The sequence below is a fragment of the Xyrauchen texanus genome, chromosome 21 (genome assembly GCF_025860055.1).
Source record: "Xyrauchen texanus isolate HMW12.3.18 chromosome 21, RBS_HiC_50CHRs, whole genome shotgun sequence".
NCBI classification, from domain to species: Eukaryota; Metazoa; Chordata; class Actinopteri; order Cypriniformes; family Catostomidae; genus Xyrauchen; species Xyrauchen texanus.
This window is the reverse complement of record NC_068296.1, coordinates 11122392-11138206: the sequence shown is the minus strand read 5'-3', so window position 1 is coordinate 11138206 and position 15815 is coordinate 11122392. Positions and strand designations below refer to the sequence as shown.

At 37.3% G+C, this 15815-nt stretch overlaps 1 protein-coding gene across 2 annotated transcripts in view; it reads right to left on the bottom strand.

Annotated features, from left to right (window-relative positions):
- The window catches only part of LOC127661342 (G protein-activated inward rectifier potassium channel 4-like), a 53737-nt gene that overhangs the window by 20964 nt on the left and 16958 nt on the right, over window positions 1-15815 (bottom strand). The window contains exons 2-3 of one of the 2 annotated variants that reach the window (XM_052151990.1): window positions 10608-10690; window positions 4427-5303 (exon numbers count right to left, since the gene is read on the bottom strand). In XM_052151990.1, the coding sequence (XP_052007950.1) occupies window positions 4427-5303; window positions 10608-10670 (940 nt within the window). In that variant the 5' untranslated portion in view covers window positions 10671-10690. The remainder of the gene's footprint in view (window positions 1-4426; window positions 5304-10607; window positions 10691-15815) is intronic. The other variant, XM_052151991.1, reaches the window with a different exon arrangement.

The following is a 15815-nucleotide window of genomic DNA, read 5'->3' as shown; positions in this document are numbered from 1 at the left end:
AAATTAATTATGCTACGATACCTCGTTCATCAAACCAAATTAACACAATGAACCTGTTCCAAAACATAGTCAGCTGCCTTACTGCATACATGCACTAAGGGTGTCCAGCAAAGCCTTTATATGTATTTGTTCATATGGCAAAACGATCTGTATCTGTCCCTGTATTCAGATAGAACCAGGTGTGGGTGGAGCTTAAAACAGAAGTGTTTCCAAACTAAGTGATATGCCCATTTTTTATGTTATACTTACATTTACAGTTTCTATTAATAAAATATGTCTTTTAATAATAATAGCCAAATAATAATAACAAAAATAATTATTATTATAATACCACTATTATTTAAAAAATATTATTTTATTCTTTTTTTTCTTACCAGATGAAGCTGAATTTGTAGGCTACATTAACTGTGGAATATGTTGTTAACTGCTTTCTACTGATATTTCTGATATTAATATTTGCATGAAACAGAATTTTCATTTGTCTGTGCATGTATAACATTATTCTGGAGGCAGGAGGTGTCAAGCAAAATGTGAGATGTCAAGCACACATTTTGCAGTGAATAATAAATACAAATTCAAACATCAAAATAAATGAAAATAAAATCAATATAGCCAAATAGGTGAAAGTCCCATAAATCTATCAGGATTTTTTTTTACAATAAGACACCATTATTTAGTTAAATAATAATAATAATAATGTTAAATTAATATTGAGTCATACCAGGAGTACAGTTTACTAGAGAGTACAGTTTAAAGAAGAAGAAAAAAAAATGGATCATGTATTAGTTTCTTCGATTTAAATATTGAGGAACATTCCTAAAAGATGAATACTCTGTGGATGTCATGACACACACAGACACAGTTAACAGGTTTGAACCCAATAGCGGGAGCTTTATTGAAGAAGGTACTTTGCAGGTAAGTCAACGGTTATAAGAGGGATTGGTAACTTAGCTTGACAGAGTTCGTGTTTCCAGGGAGAATATGGAAGGATCGCCACTCCAGAAAGTCGAAAGAAGAAGATGAAACCTTGGAATATCGAGGACGAAGGATTCGAGGGCACTAATGTAGCTTCACAAAGAATTCAAGGCAAGAGTTCCATACGAAGACTAGACAGACAAGGATGGAGTGGTGGGGTGAGTACTTATATAGGTGAGGTGATTACATGCTGATTAGGATCTGGTTTAAGTGATTTGTAGTCCAGGGAGAGAGAACAGAATGTGGAGTGAGAAAGGGAGTCCAGTGTAGATGGGGAGTCCAGTGTAGATGTGACAGACCACCCCCACCCCAAGGGTGACTCCTGGTGCCAAAAGATGGATGAGGAGGGCAGGAAGAAACAGATGATGGGGAGGGATCCAGGAGGCGATTATGAGGCCAAGGACCAATGATCAAGTGGCCAGGGATTGAATCAGGAGGCATGGAAGGCAGCCGCAGGGCAGGGACTGGGTCAGGAGGCCTGGGAGGCAGTCACAAGGCCGGTACAGGGTCAGGAGGCCTAGGAGGTGGCCATAGAGCAGGGACAGGGTCAGGAGGCTTGGGAGATGATTTGGTCACAGTAGATGGAGACTCAGGAGGCGGCGCCATAGGCAGATCCAGAAGCAGAGCAACAGGAGGAGGGATTGGAGGTTTAGGAGCTGGAGACCATGGTGGAGTGGGCTGAGCCTAGGAGGTGAAGTTTCTGGGGTTGAGGGTGGAGCTATGGAAGGCTTGACTAATGCAGGTGGAGCCAAGGGAGGCTCGATGAAGTCAGGCGAAGCCAGGAGAGGCTCGACGAAGGCAGGCAGGGCCATGGAAGGCTCGAGGGGTGGATTCAATGAAGGTGAAGCCATGAAAGGCAGAGCCGTTAGAGGCTTGAGGGGCGAAGCCAATGAAGGCAGAGCCATGTAAGGCTCGAGGGGTGGAGCCATGGAAGGTGGAGCAATGGGAGGCTTGATGATGGAAGGGTCACCGAGGTTGGGGAGGAATTGGTCTCTGTTGATGGGTGTTCAGAGACCACTGGGACCAAATTAGCCCCCCCCCCCCTGAAATTTTCTCTAGGGCTGGAGCTGGCTCTGGGATTGGCATGGACAGAGTTTGCATTTCCAGTAAGAATGCGGAAAGATCGCTACTCCAGGAAGTTGAAGGAAGAAGATGAAACCTATATTCAAGGGCACTAATGTTGCTTCACAAAGAAGTCTGAGAGTTCCTTGCGGAGACTAGACAAGGATGAAGTGGTGGGGTGAGTATTTAAAGAGGTGAGGTGATTACGTGCTGGATTGGGATCAAGTGTATGTGATTAGTAGTCCGGGGAGAGAGAACAGAGTGTGGAGTGAGAGAGATGGGAAGTCAGTATAGATGTGACAATGGACCATTTAAACTTTAATGGAGCATTTGAACTTTTTTTTCAGAATAAATTCTTAACCAGATTATATCCTTAATCGCTTATGTGAATTTACAGTGAATGTGGTCAACTTGAAAAGACAAATAGATGAGCTCCGATGTGAAATCCTCACTTCAGGTCAGGAATTTAACATTGCTCTCAGGTTTCGGCACAGATTCATAAATAAACTAATGTATTTCTGTACTAGAAGATTATGTTCAGAGGCCAAATTGTGTGTGTGTGAGCACATCTGGGCAATAACAATGTGTTACCAGATGGTATCAGATGGTTATACCATGGTACTTTGAGATACAATTACATTATTTATTTAGCATTCTGTATTTACATGGTGCTTCAAAGTACTTCAAAGAATACCATGGTACTACCATTGTAATTTGATACACAGTATGATTACCTTATTCATATACAATTGAATTTACATGGTGCTTCAAAGTAATTCAAAGAATACCAAGGTACTACTATGGTTGTACTACATGTACAACTAATCACTACATGATTAACTTAATCATATACCATTGTCTTAACATGGTGCCCCCAGGTAATGCTACATGTCCAAAAACAACATGGGAATGCCATGGTACTTTTTTTTGATGTGTTTTCGTGTAGGATTCTGAATGTTTTGATACTCTTTGGTGGCAAAATGTCTTTACCTGATTCAAAACTGGCAATAGTAAACACCAGGTGCATGCATGATGTAGCTATGCCACTACCTAATCAAAAATATAGCTTTGCTACTGAAAAGCTACCACCTCGCTACTCAGAAATGTATTTAAGCTAATAGCTTCGCTAGTTGTAGGGAAGTTACTGGACATCACTGCATTTCGTTTGTGCTCAAAGCACAGATATCATGCTAGTATTGGTTAATTTAGGAACAGACTGTGGTGTAGTATTTACATAAATTCCTTTACATTGATTGTGATAGAAGTTAATGGACTATTGATGGACCATTTCAATCAGTTTGCCCATGTCTGCATTGTCATTGACCGCATTATTAAAAAAAATATTTTAATGCCACTGATTTGACAAGACTCAGGAGCACTATGTTGTGTTATGTCTTGTTAATATATTACATATTTTGTCAGATGTCTTAAGATATCTTGCTAAAACAAAAGTTTTGGGAAGTTAAGTGGTTTAATTGATATGACAACAACAAAACAAAAAAAAACACATTCAAAAGACATTTTAAATGCAAAAGACATGACAATCAATTTAGTTTCCTGTAAACTAAACTGTTAAAACAACGTAAATTAAAATGAAGTGTGGGAAAATTTAAATAAATTATTTGCTCCAATAAGCTTTTCAATGGATCACCTATGGCAGAATGGAACATAACCAGAGTGCTTCCATCACCTTTTACTTCTTCCCACAACTCCAGCCTGGACAGTTTTGCAAGGACATGGCTAGCCAGAAAATGACAGTCTCTTAGATCCACCCACTCTCATGTGAGAATGAAATATAGCCTCAGCATCAATTATGAAACATTTATCTTGTCAGTTCTTGAATGTTATTTTGTGTAGTCAGCATACTTAGAGAAAGTGTGATTCAGCAAAATCAGCAGTGACATATGAATAATGCCAGTGTGGTTTTGTATATTTAAATGACTGACCTCTAAAATCTCTCATTTACCACAAAGCATTATGGAAAATTCATTGAGGTCAACTAGTCTACAGAGCTTGGCAGTTAATGCACAACTTGCTCCTTGAAGCCATTCTGACAGACCAGTATTTTCTGAAGTTAAAGCATTTAAAGCACCTACATTTTTTTTCCTATTGGATAATATGACATTTTCAGGTTAAGGGTTTTATTATTTGATGCCCCTGCTGAGAAATCCTGCTTAAACCAACTTAAGCTGGTTTGCTGGTCTTACGTAGCTGGGCTCTTAGCCCGACCAGGCTGGTTGGTTAAGCTGGTTTTAGATGGGTTTATAGCACATCTAAACCAGCTAAACACAGCTTTAGCCAGGCTGGGAAACATTCTAAATGTTTTTAAAACAGCTAAGACCAGCAAATTAACTTAGGTGAGAACATTTACAAATTGTTGAGATAATACCTGTAGCTTCGACCATGCCCTCCAAGATGACTACTATCTCAAACTCCTCCTTCTCAATTTGTGCCCGGGACATCTCCCAGAAAGGACTCTTCTCATTGATCTCATGTGAAATAATGAGGGGTGATACCAAGAAGAGGCGATCATCTCCTGTGTCAAAGCCAATGTTGATGTCCGTCTGGTTGAGTGGAATGAACTCGCCCTCCTTGGTCTGCTGTGAACGAATGAGTTTGGCTCGGATTGATGCTTCCACAATATGTGAATTCCGCAGGTCACCCACTCTGAACATCAGGCACATCTTGTTGTCCCTCACCGAAATCACAGCCTTGTGGGAGAACATAAGTGTCTCTGCCCGGTTCTTGGGCTGTGAGATCTTTACAAACATGCAACCCACCATCATGGCATTTACAATGGATCCTAAGATGGCCTGCACCAGTAGGAGAATGATCCCTTCTGGACACTTCTCAGTGATGACCCGGTAGCCATATCCAATGGTGGTTTCGGTTTCAATGGAGAAGAGGAAAGCTGAAACAAAGCTGTTGAGGTTTTCCACACAAGGGGTCCAGCCCTCCTCATCTGTGTGTAGAAGATCTCCTCGTATGAGCGCGATAAGCCACCATAAGAAGCCAAAGAAGAGCCAGTTGACTACGTAGACCAGTGTGAAAATGAAGAAACTTAAGCGCCAACGCAAGTCAACCAGTGTTGTGAAGAGGTCGCTGAGATAACGGTATGTCTCTTGAACGTTGCCATGATGAACGTTGCATTTGCCGTCTTTCTGTACATAGCGCTGGCGGGGTTTCTTAACGGGGTCTGAGATGAGGTGAGTGCGATCTGTAGAAATTTGTGATTCCCTCAGGTGTTTGGGGAGTTTCTTCACCTGCTGTAAAGAGATAGAAGGGAGAGATAGATAGTAAAAACAAAAATCACTGTATGGTAAAATAATATTTAGACAGAATGTGATTTTATATACACAGTATATATATATATAAAATAAGCATAGTAAAATTATTATGATTAAATATACAAGAATTAGGCATGGGGTGGTACGACCAAAGTCATGGCATGATTAATTTTATATAACAGTTTTGTAATTTACAGAATAACAATATATCTATTTTTAATTGAAATTCAGTCCCAAAATATTTTATATATTACACAACCATGTATTAATGTTTTTTCTTCTTTTGTCTTTTAAATAATCTAGTGACATACATGAAAGCTAATTCATCAAATTTTATTTTTTTTTTAATTGATGGACACAAACAAAAAGGTAAGATTATAAATCTGGCATCAGTACCGCTTCAAATTAAAAATGTAAAAACTGCTGAATTCAACTGAATTCTATCAAGGTCCCTTTCAAAGAAAATCAGTAATCTTGTGGCCATCTTGGGCACACTCCAGGGAAGCTGTTTTCTAAGGATACAAGCAGCATAAATGTATAGCTCCTATCTACTTTGTGGGGAAAGACTGAATTCTCCAAAAGTTTGGTCAAGATTACAATAATATCAATAAAATACTAACTACACTAGCCATATTGGGCATTTTCGATTTTTCCATTTGTTTTAATTCAAGCAGTCCCTCTCAGCTAAACTGTCTCTGATTAAGTGTGCCAAGTTGCATGGTTGCTCAGCAGCCATAAACAACCTACAGGCGTGATGTGACGCATCAAAACGATGCAGACAGCTTTGTTGATCAAAGTTGAGTGATCAACAAAGCTGTCTGCACTACACTACTACAAGGCATGTAGACAATAGTATTCAACTTGGGGTCTGTTTTTTTAAATCTCATCATGGTTGTACTAGTATAAACGGCATAGCAGTATCCCTACTGGTTGACACATTTCTACCATCACATGGTACATACCTTAATCCTGCCCAGCCTCTTGCTACAATATTAGCAAGTCTGAACTTGTAGACCTATTTTAAGCATCAGAGTTTGACAAAAGTGTGTCTGTTAGGGAGACTGCTAAATGGCCTGTTGGCAGAGGCATTATACATGTGGGATGTCATATTTCCTTCAGGTCTTGTAGTGTTGCAGTCTAATCACATCAGAATCACTGAGCATATTTTCCATATCAGGTCAACAATCGCTTCCATCCACCTCTATCTCTATCTCTACTGAGTAGCTGTAAGCCAGGCAATGACAGCTGGGGATTTCAGAGTTGCCAGCATCAAGCAGAGGTACAATCATGCTGTTCCTTCCAAGCCACAAAAGTGCTCTGATAGTTGCATAACAGTAATGACATTGTCATGGTGCTTCTCTGCACGTATAGCACATGCAGATCACTAGAACATAAGTGTACTGGAGGCTTGCTGCAGTCCCCCCCCCCAACTCTATCTTTCTGTTGATTCTGTCTCACTTTCCCTCTCTATCCTGTGCTCTCCCTTTCTCTACTGGCAGCAATACAATTCTGAATCCTTGTTCCAAATGTTCTCCATGGGACACATCCCCTATCACCTTCCTCTTACCCATGGGACACTGGCAAGCCCAGATAAGAATATTTGCCCCCCTCCCAAGTCTAGAACACAGTGCCCTCTACATGAGACAAGGACACATTGGCACACTGTCTCTCCATTTGTGGAAGACTGTGCTTGGTTGTTCATTGAAATGTGGGATCACATTAAGGTGATGGCAGTCAATTATAGTCAAGCTTTAAAGTGCTTATAAGAAATCAGAGGACATAGGGACCACCTGCTGTATACATACCCCCCTATTTTCTGTGCGTTAAAGCCAAAATAAACAGACACAACTCCGTAAACAACCAATGTCTATAAGAAAGACCAATTTCCAGTGTTTGGTGCATCTCCAACTCCACTTCAAGTTAAGTCTAAACTAAATGTTAAGGGATAGTTTGCCCAAAAGGAAAATCCTGTCATTTGATCAACCTAGTATTTCTAAACCAGCATGTATAACTTTCATTTGAAGAACACAAAAGGACATGCTAGAAAGTATGTTAAACTCACGGACCATTCACAGTCGTTGATAGTAAATGATAACTGAGTCTGTCATTCTGCACAGTGGTGTCTCAGGCTCATCATTTATGGTTGGGCACAAACAATCTCTTAATCCAGGGGTAGCGTTAACCAAAAATGTATTTGTAATTTACAAAATTATAATTTGTAATAAAAGTAATTTACCTATCTTTGAAACATAGACGATAGTTTCAAATGCGGTCTGCCATTTTGACAGATACAAAGAAACAAGAATATCCTTTTAACCCAGTGCACGAGTTTTGACTTCACTCTCTCTCTCTCTCTCACACACACACACACACACACACACACACACACACACACACACACACACACACACACACACACACACACACACACACACAACTGAGCATCAGAGATGTGTGTGCTTCTCACCTATGACACTTTTTGTTGATATCAGGCACACTGAAATAATTCAGTGAACTTGTGCATGTATTTATGTGCTTAAAAAAACAAAACAAAAAAAAAAATCTTAGCACAGCGGTTGATTGACAGTTAGAATTTTCAAGCTAGAACTTTCACCAGGTTGGTTTCACCATGCAGGATCATGAATGGACAGTCAAAAAAATCTATTATATGCCTATCCACTGTAAAGTATATGCCATTATACATGCCATTATAAAGGATGCTAAACCCCTGAATGCAGCCCTAGTTCTTATAAAATGAAAACATCTGTATGACAGATACAAACCGATTATGATGGAAATTTTACAACTCTGTCCATCAGAGTGATGGATAAAGTTTTTTTTTTTTCTAGTGCAACCTCTGAACATGATGCCACACACAAACATCCCATATAATTTTATCACAGCACAAAACACCAATAAAATGTGCACATCCATGTTAAAAACTCAAGTGACCATGAAATTTAACCAGATACAGTATAGGCAAATCATCAAAATCTGTGCATATTATCTCTCTAACTCACTTGAACAGCATAACACAACTAATCAAAACTGAATACTCTCAATATTTTGCATCTAATGTAGTCTAATACAAACCAATGAATCAGCAACATCTCAAGACATGGCATACAATTCTTTGAAATGATGAGTGGTTTGCTTTAACCAATCCAACCAGCAACACATTCAAATAAAATTAGCTTTTAACACTTACTGTGCCAGTGAAGTTCTACACAGTTCTGATCAAAATTCAACATAGTAACTTTGGAGGACCATGTCATCTTGACATACATGATTAAAGCTTTTGATTGGCTAAGAGGCAAAGGCAAACGGCAAAGGCAAATGTGCCCTCAAGCTATCATTGAACGCTCATTGCACATGCACATTACATCCTGCAGATCTCCCTTTACAACACTGAGGCTAGCCCCACACATAACAACTTAGAACAACTGAATGGCTTTTATGCAACAGACCTTAATAATTATAGAATTTTTCAAAATAATATTGAATGTTCTTATGTCAAGTCATTTTTATTTGTATAACGCTTTTCACAACACACATCGTTTCTAAGCAGCTTTACAGAAAATCATGCACTAAGAGAAAATGAAACTGTAATATCTATAAAGTCTTATTCATTATTGTGTAGTTTGATTAAAAATGACTGTAAATTGTGTATAAAAATAAATCTTTAAATAATAATTGTATTTAGAACCCCAGTGAGCAAGCCGATGGTGACTGTGGCAAGGGAAAAATAAACTCTATAAGATGTTGGTTGATAGAGAAAAATAACCTTGGGAGAAACCAGACTCACTGTGAGGACCAGTTCCCCTCTGGCTAACCAGCATGAACATAATACCAATATTAGTTATTTATGTGCAGTGCAGGTCATGGTTTAAAATGAGTAAACTAAGTAAGGGTTAAGGGCCAGTGTTTACACAAAAATTTAGTATGAACTGTAAGAATAATGACTAATGTATGTAGTATGGATATACAGTACATTAAGTATTAGTATGTATAATGGACATAAAACATATTATTTCTTAATAAATGTATGATTATACCACATATTTTCACAACAGCGCAACATCTGGTGGGGCAGAGCGCAGCCCCCACTAGCCCCTAATATAGAGATGCCACACTTTCTATCTAACTTCTCCTATGTGTTTCACAGAATTGAAAGTGAGTAAATGATGACAAACTTTTCATTTGGCTGAACTATCCCTTAGTTGAACATTCCATAATTAGCATTTACTGTCCTGGCAAAAACAGACTATGCATATCGAATGGCACCCTATAATTTAACAGGTAGCTAAAGATAGAAATAAATATAAAAATATCCATAAGAACACAATGAAGAACAGTGCAAAAAGAACAGTAAAAAATACAAAAAACAATAAAACAGTTAAGGGAACAGCTCATAATTGATTCTATATTATGATTTTCTGAAGTGTGCATATTATTTACATATCATATATATTATATTACAGAGATACACATTTTAAAAATAAACAGATATATATATATATATATATATATATATATATATATATATATATATATATATATTAGGGCTGTCGATTTAACACGTTAAATCAGTGAATTTACAAACAGACATTCGTTACATTCTTGCATTAAAAAATTTTATGGAGCGGATCTCAAGATGTGTTTTAGGTATTAAACTATATTTAACTTGACACGGTGACCTAAACATTGTATGTTTATAACGCAACGCACCCAAGATGCTACACAAGCATGTCTGACGCTTGTTGAAATTGACGGGTCCTTAAACAAGCCCTCTTAATAAATCTCCAACTGATTGACAAATTTACTTGTGAAATGGATTGCTGTGAACTGTATGCCAGTGACTGACTTATGATCAATAATATGGTAGTAAACAATACATTGTATTCTAAAGCCGTTTTTGTATTGTCTTATCAATGATTAATATTTAAAGATAACTATGTATAATTATTTAATAATTATATATTGAATTATTGTTATATGAGGGGCTTTCTCAGCAAATATTTGTATATGCGTTTAAATGTGAATAATTGCGTTTAATTAATCGGGACATCATGTAATTAACTCGATTAAAAATTGTAATTGATTGACCACCCTTATATATGTGTGTATATATATATATATATATATATATATATATATATATATATATATATATATATAAAAGGCTTGTTGGTTCACTCTGTGGTAAGATGTTCTTTGAACATATATATTGTGATATACAGGTGATATTGTGGGAGGGGCTCTAAGAGGTTATCGACAGCTGACCTCTCTTGGTGTCACTCCTATCTCCATGTCGTGGTCCATGTGGACACGAGAATCTCCTGCCATTCTCAGCTTCGACTCCAAACCTGAAACAGTGTAAACATAATAGAACTTGTTTAATAAAAAATTTAAATTGCACTTGCTAATTGTGCAGCATATGATCATGTACATACGTTATGCTACATCAACCCAAAATGCACTTGGAAATCTAAAACTTGTTTGAATGCCTTAGCTGTTCATTACTTCTTGCAATATTACACTGAAAGTAGCATCTCATTTTACCTTACAGATGATTTTTAAAAATGTTTTTAGCAACCTATTAACACTAGTCAATGAACCTTGGAATTTACTAATCTGAGGAAAGTTGAATGAAATCATCAGCTAAACCTTGATATAATGACATTATCCACTTTGGATGGATAATAAATGTCACTGCATGGCTTTATTGTGTCCTATAGGAATATTTAATGGTTTGTACAGGATTACTACATTCACAGATGAGCAAACAAGGTGCATTCAAAATCAGGGTTAATCTGAGCAGCTAATGTCTCACTGACTGCCTGAACCTCTCTCAATCAGGTGAGTAAACCTATTTATCATGTCAAACACCACAGGAAAAGCTGTTCAACCATGGCTGTCTGGCTCACTAATGGGCAAATAAACAATCTAAACCTGACTGTTTAGTCTTTTTAAATGTGACATGACTAGGGAAGTGCAAAACTGCACCTTTTCAAAATCGACAGCATAAAAGACTAGTTGACAAATCAGCTTCAAGGGAGCCCTGTATAATAAGGCTGGTCTGAGGTTCACCAGCCTCCAATCAAACACTTAGTGGGTGTTTGCTTTAAGATGCTTAAGATGTTGCATTAAAACAGCAAGTCTTGAGACAGTTATAAAAGTCATGAAAATGTGTGGTGGGAGATGCAAAACAACACCCAAAAACGTCCATCTGAATGTTTATGATCTAAATCTAGATAAACTAGTTGGCCTCAGTAATCAACTAGTTGACCATTGACACATCCATATTCATGACTTTACTGTGAGATGGAACAAGGCACACACACACACATCTTTGTGAGAAAATCTTAGATGGTTACTTGAAGGATTAAACTGAAGGCTCACAAGGGAGATGTGCTTTCTGTCTGAGTGTGCAGATTGAGTTTGTTCATTTGTGCCAAAAAAACAGGCAGGCAGTCTCAGCTGTTCCCTGCTCCCCGAAGACTATCTGCATCAGCACCGTCACACAATGAAAGCTGCTGCTGTCTTCATCATTCAGTGAAACTCTTCCTCGTATATATAGAGAGATATGCCAACCTGGACGAGCATCTCTGCATTCTCCTCACTGACTTTGGCAGCTCACTGTCTCCATTTTGACAGATATAGTGTTCACCTGTCAAATCTATTGAGAGGAGCTCTAAGCAGACAGGGCTTGAACAGGCAGAAATGTCTTAAAGTTAGTGGAAAAGGACAAAAAGATGAACATATAGCCTCTGTTCCACAACCTTGTAAACTTTCTACATAGGTGTAGACAGCTGTCTTATAAAGGGGTGATCACAGAAGGTGTATTGTTGCGTTAAATATAAGGCTGTCGATTTAATAGAGTTGGGGTACTTGAGTTTGGACTCAGACTCAAGTGCGAGTCACAAGTCCAATTTTAATGAACTTGGACTTGTCATGGTCTCGGATGCATTTTCACTCTGACTTGAATGGGATTTTTTTCCAGTCCAGCCGAGTCCATGACATTTGTACGGAAGAGGATTAGGGCCAAGCAATAATAAAAAAATAAAACCATCTCGAGATTAAAGTCATTATAATGCGAGATTAATCTCGTTAAATTTAGAGAAAAAAGTCGAAATACAATCTTGAGAATAAACTAATTAAATATCGAGATTAAAGTCATTATAATGCGAGATTAATCTCGTTAAATTTAGAGAAAAAAGTCGAAATACAATCTTGAGAATAAACTCATTAAATATCGAGAATAAAGTCATTATAATGTGAGATTAAACTTAACGAGTTTTTTCTCGAAACACAACGACTTTATTCTCGATATTTAATGAGTTTATTCTCAAGATTGTATTTCGACTTTTTTCTCAAAATTGAACGAGTTTAATCTCGCATCAGTCAACCAATACACTTGAATGTTATTACAAAAACTACTGTATAACATCGACTACCGAGGTGGCTGGCACGAAAAAACATAAAGACGGGTATGTATCCAATGTAAGAGATACTAAACAAGGCAGTTTCACATGACACAGGACCTGACAACTGGTAAAATTGCACGTGCCGTTTGTGCAGCCAAGACGGTGCTCGCATTGCGGTTTCATCGTGATTCACTTAATTTAGTCAAGTCACCAACATCATGTCTCTCACAGTTTACTAAAAAAAGCATATCGAAATAAAAATACATACAAATAGTATTAATATAGGACATTAAGCCTTTTTAGGCATAATGTATCTAAACATGTAGGCTTCTGTAGTCTCTTGTGGTCCACGCAGTGATGTCAACTTGAACTGGTCCATAATAGATTGATGAATTAACAAATTTTAAACAGTCTGGGAGAAAAAAAAAACATTATTGCTAAAACAGACAGCAACTTGAAATGGATATACAGCACCTATTTATTATTGATTAACTATATTCAAAGCATTAAGGAGCTGCTTAAAATACAATATTTTACAGCATTTGTCCACCATTCACAACATTCAACCATGCACATTAAGGTATTAGGATATTTTGGGCAGTGAAATGTTTTGTTTATAAATTATAGACTATAAAATAAATAAATTATGCAATGACAGATTTTGTGTATGCAGCTAAACTGTTACGATGTAACGTTCGGGCAAGGCAGGACAGGCTGAAGACAGGAATGGATGAGGACGAAGTTAGAACCTAAGTGCAGTTTTATTTTAGAAAGTGCAATAAACCCAAAAACGTGAATCCAAAACAAACAAACTTCTTGACTTGACATTACTTGACAACATTACATCAACGATACTGGAACCAGGACTAGAAAACATGAGGGCTATAAATACACAGAATAGGTCAACAGGTTAACAAGACAATCAATGAAAATACAAACTAATAACAAGACAATGAAACATGAACCAATAACAAGACTAAACTAATGAAAAGATAACAAGACTATAAAACAATGAGAACAAGGCACATGAACAAGAGAAAAAAACAGGACTTCAAAATAAAAGACCTGAAAACATGAACAAAAACACATTTAAACATGACATACGAGTTGGTTATGATGTTTTTATTTTATTATATTTTTATTGTAAACCACCGGGTAACTTATGCACGTCTTTTTTTAGCCACCATCTTTGACACTTTTGAAGGACAACTCTGTTAAATTTATGACTCAAAATTATTATTCTCCATGTTTTGCGGTTAAAGAAGGGCTCAATAAAATTTTCTTTGGTTGGTATTTAAAGATTTCAGACTGATTGCAGACCAACGTGGTTCAAGCAAATATCAACTATTATTTTTTTTAATCTTCTGTGGCAGCTGCTGCAAGACTCACACGGACGCATCAGGGATTTAGGTACACGCAGAACTGCCCTATATTGTGCGGTTTCCCGCAAATTAACTAGAAAATCATGTCCGTGATGACATGGCCCTAATATTATCAGTGGGCTATTCCAGTGTTTTTGGATGTAGCATTTGCAATCAGCAAGTGCTAATTACTATGTGTTGACTCATATATGTATGTACTGTACATTCCCATATCAGTCGACAGATAGAGAAAAAAGATTTAGAAAGAAATCTCATTATAGACTATTATAAAACGAAATTAAATTGAACTGACAAATTGAAAATGAAGCAGAAATAAAAACTAAATTAAAATTCAAAACATAATAACCTTGGTTCTAATGACTAATGCAGCTTTCACTTTCATGAGTCTATGTTTGAGTGGAGGAGAAAAAGCAACAAATAATTGAAATGTCAAAAGAGCGCAATAAGAATTGTGTTGAAGGATAGTTTTGTCTTCGTACACCTAAAGCATATGTGTTCATTCTGAAACCACTTTGAAGTTTGTTCAGCAGGATATTAATCATAAAATATATATGAAAGGCAACAGAGGTGTTTTTTTTACATTTATATTGACATACTTTTTTTCTTAGTTGTAAAGTTTAAAATAAGCTTAAAATATTGAAGTTGAGTTTACAGTTGCAATTTGAATTCAGATTCATGAACAGATTCATTCGGACTCGGCATGTTATGGACTCGGTCTTGAGTCCGACTCGGCCACTTTTGGACTTGGACTCAACTCAGACTCAATTGGATTTGACTCGGACTTGACTAAGGTGGACTCGAACCCAACACTATGATTTAACGCATTAATTCAGTGATTAATTCAGTTTTTTTCTCATGTCCCCTGACTGTAAAAAGGAACATCCCTACCTTCAGAGCAATTCAAGCTTGAAGTACCACCTGTTTTCTCTAGGGGCCAGTAAGCAAAACTCCAGCTATATAGGGAACACACAGCTTATACAGTACAGAGAGGAAACCACACTCACCTGCAGCAGACAGCACAACATGAGGATGCATTCTTGGGTTCAAACACATTATGGAGTACAAATCTGAATGCAGGGATCTCAAGATGTGTTTTTATATATTGCAAACTAAGTTTAACTTGACACAATGACCTAAAAACAGTATGCTTATGATGCAAAGTCACACAACCAAAGTGAGGCACTCCAAGAGCCTCCGTCTGATCCAGGTGTGCATTGACATGTCCTTTGGAAAGTCTTTTAATAAATTTCAGACTGATTGAAAAATCAAATTGCAAAATGGATTGCTGTGAACTGTAGGGCAATGCTTGGCTTACACTGTATGTTCACTAGTCTAGACACAATATATTGGATTCTAAAGCCACTTTTTGTACTGTCTTATCAATGCTTTACTCACCTGCCACAATAATGTAATGTTTGTATTGATAGATAGATAGATAGATAGATAGATAGATAGATAGATAGATAGATAGATAGATAGATAGATAGATAGATAGATAGATAGATAGATAGATATATTGATCGATCCACACATAAGCCACAACATTAAAACCACCCACCTAATATTGTGTAGGTTCCCCTCGTGCCGCCAAAACAGCACCAACCCGCATCTCAGAATAGCATTCTGGGATACTAATCTTCTCACCACAGTTGTACAGAGTGGTTATCTGAGTTACCATAGAC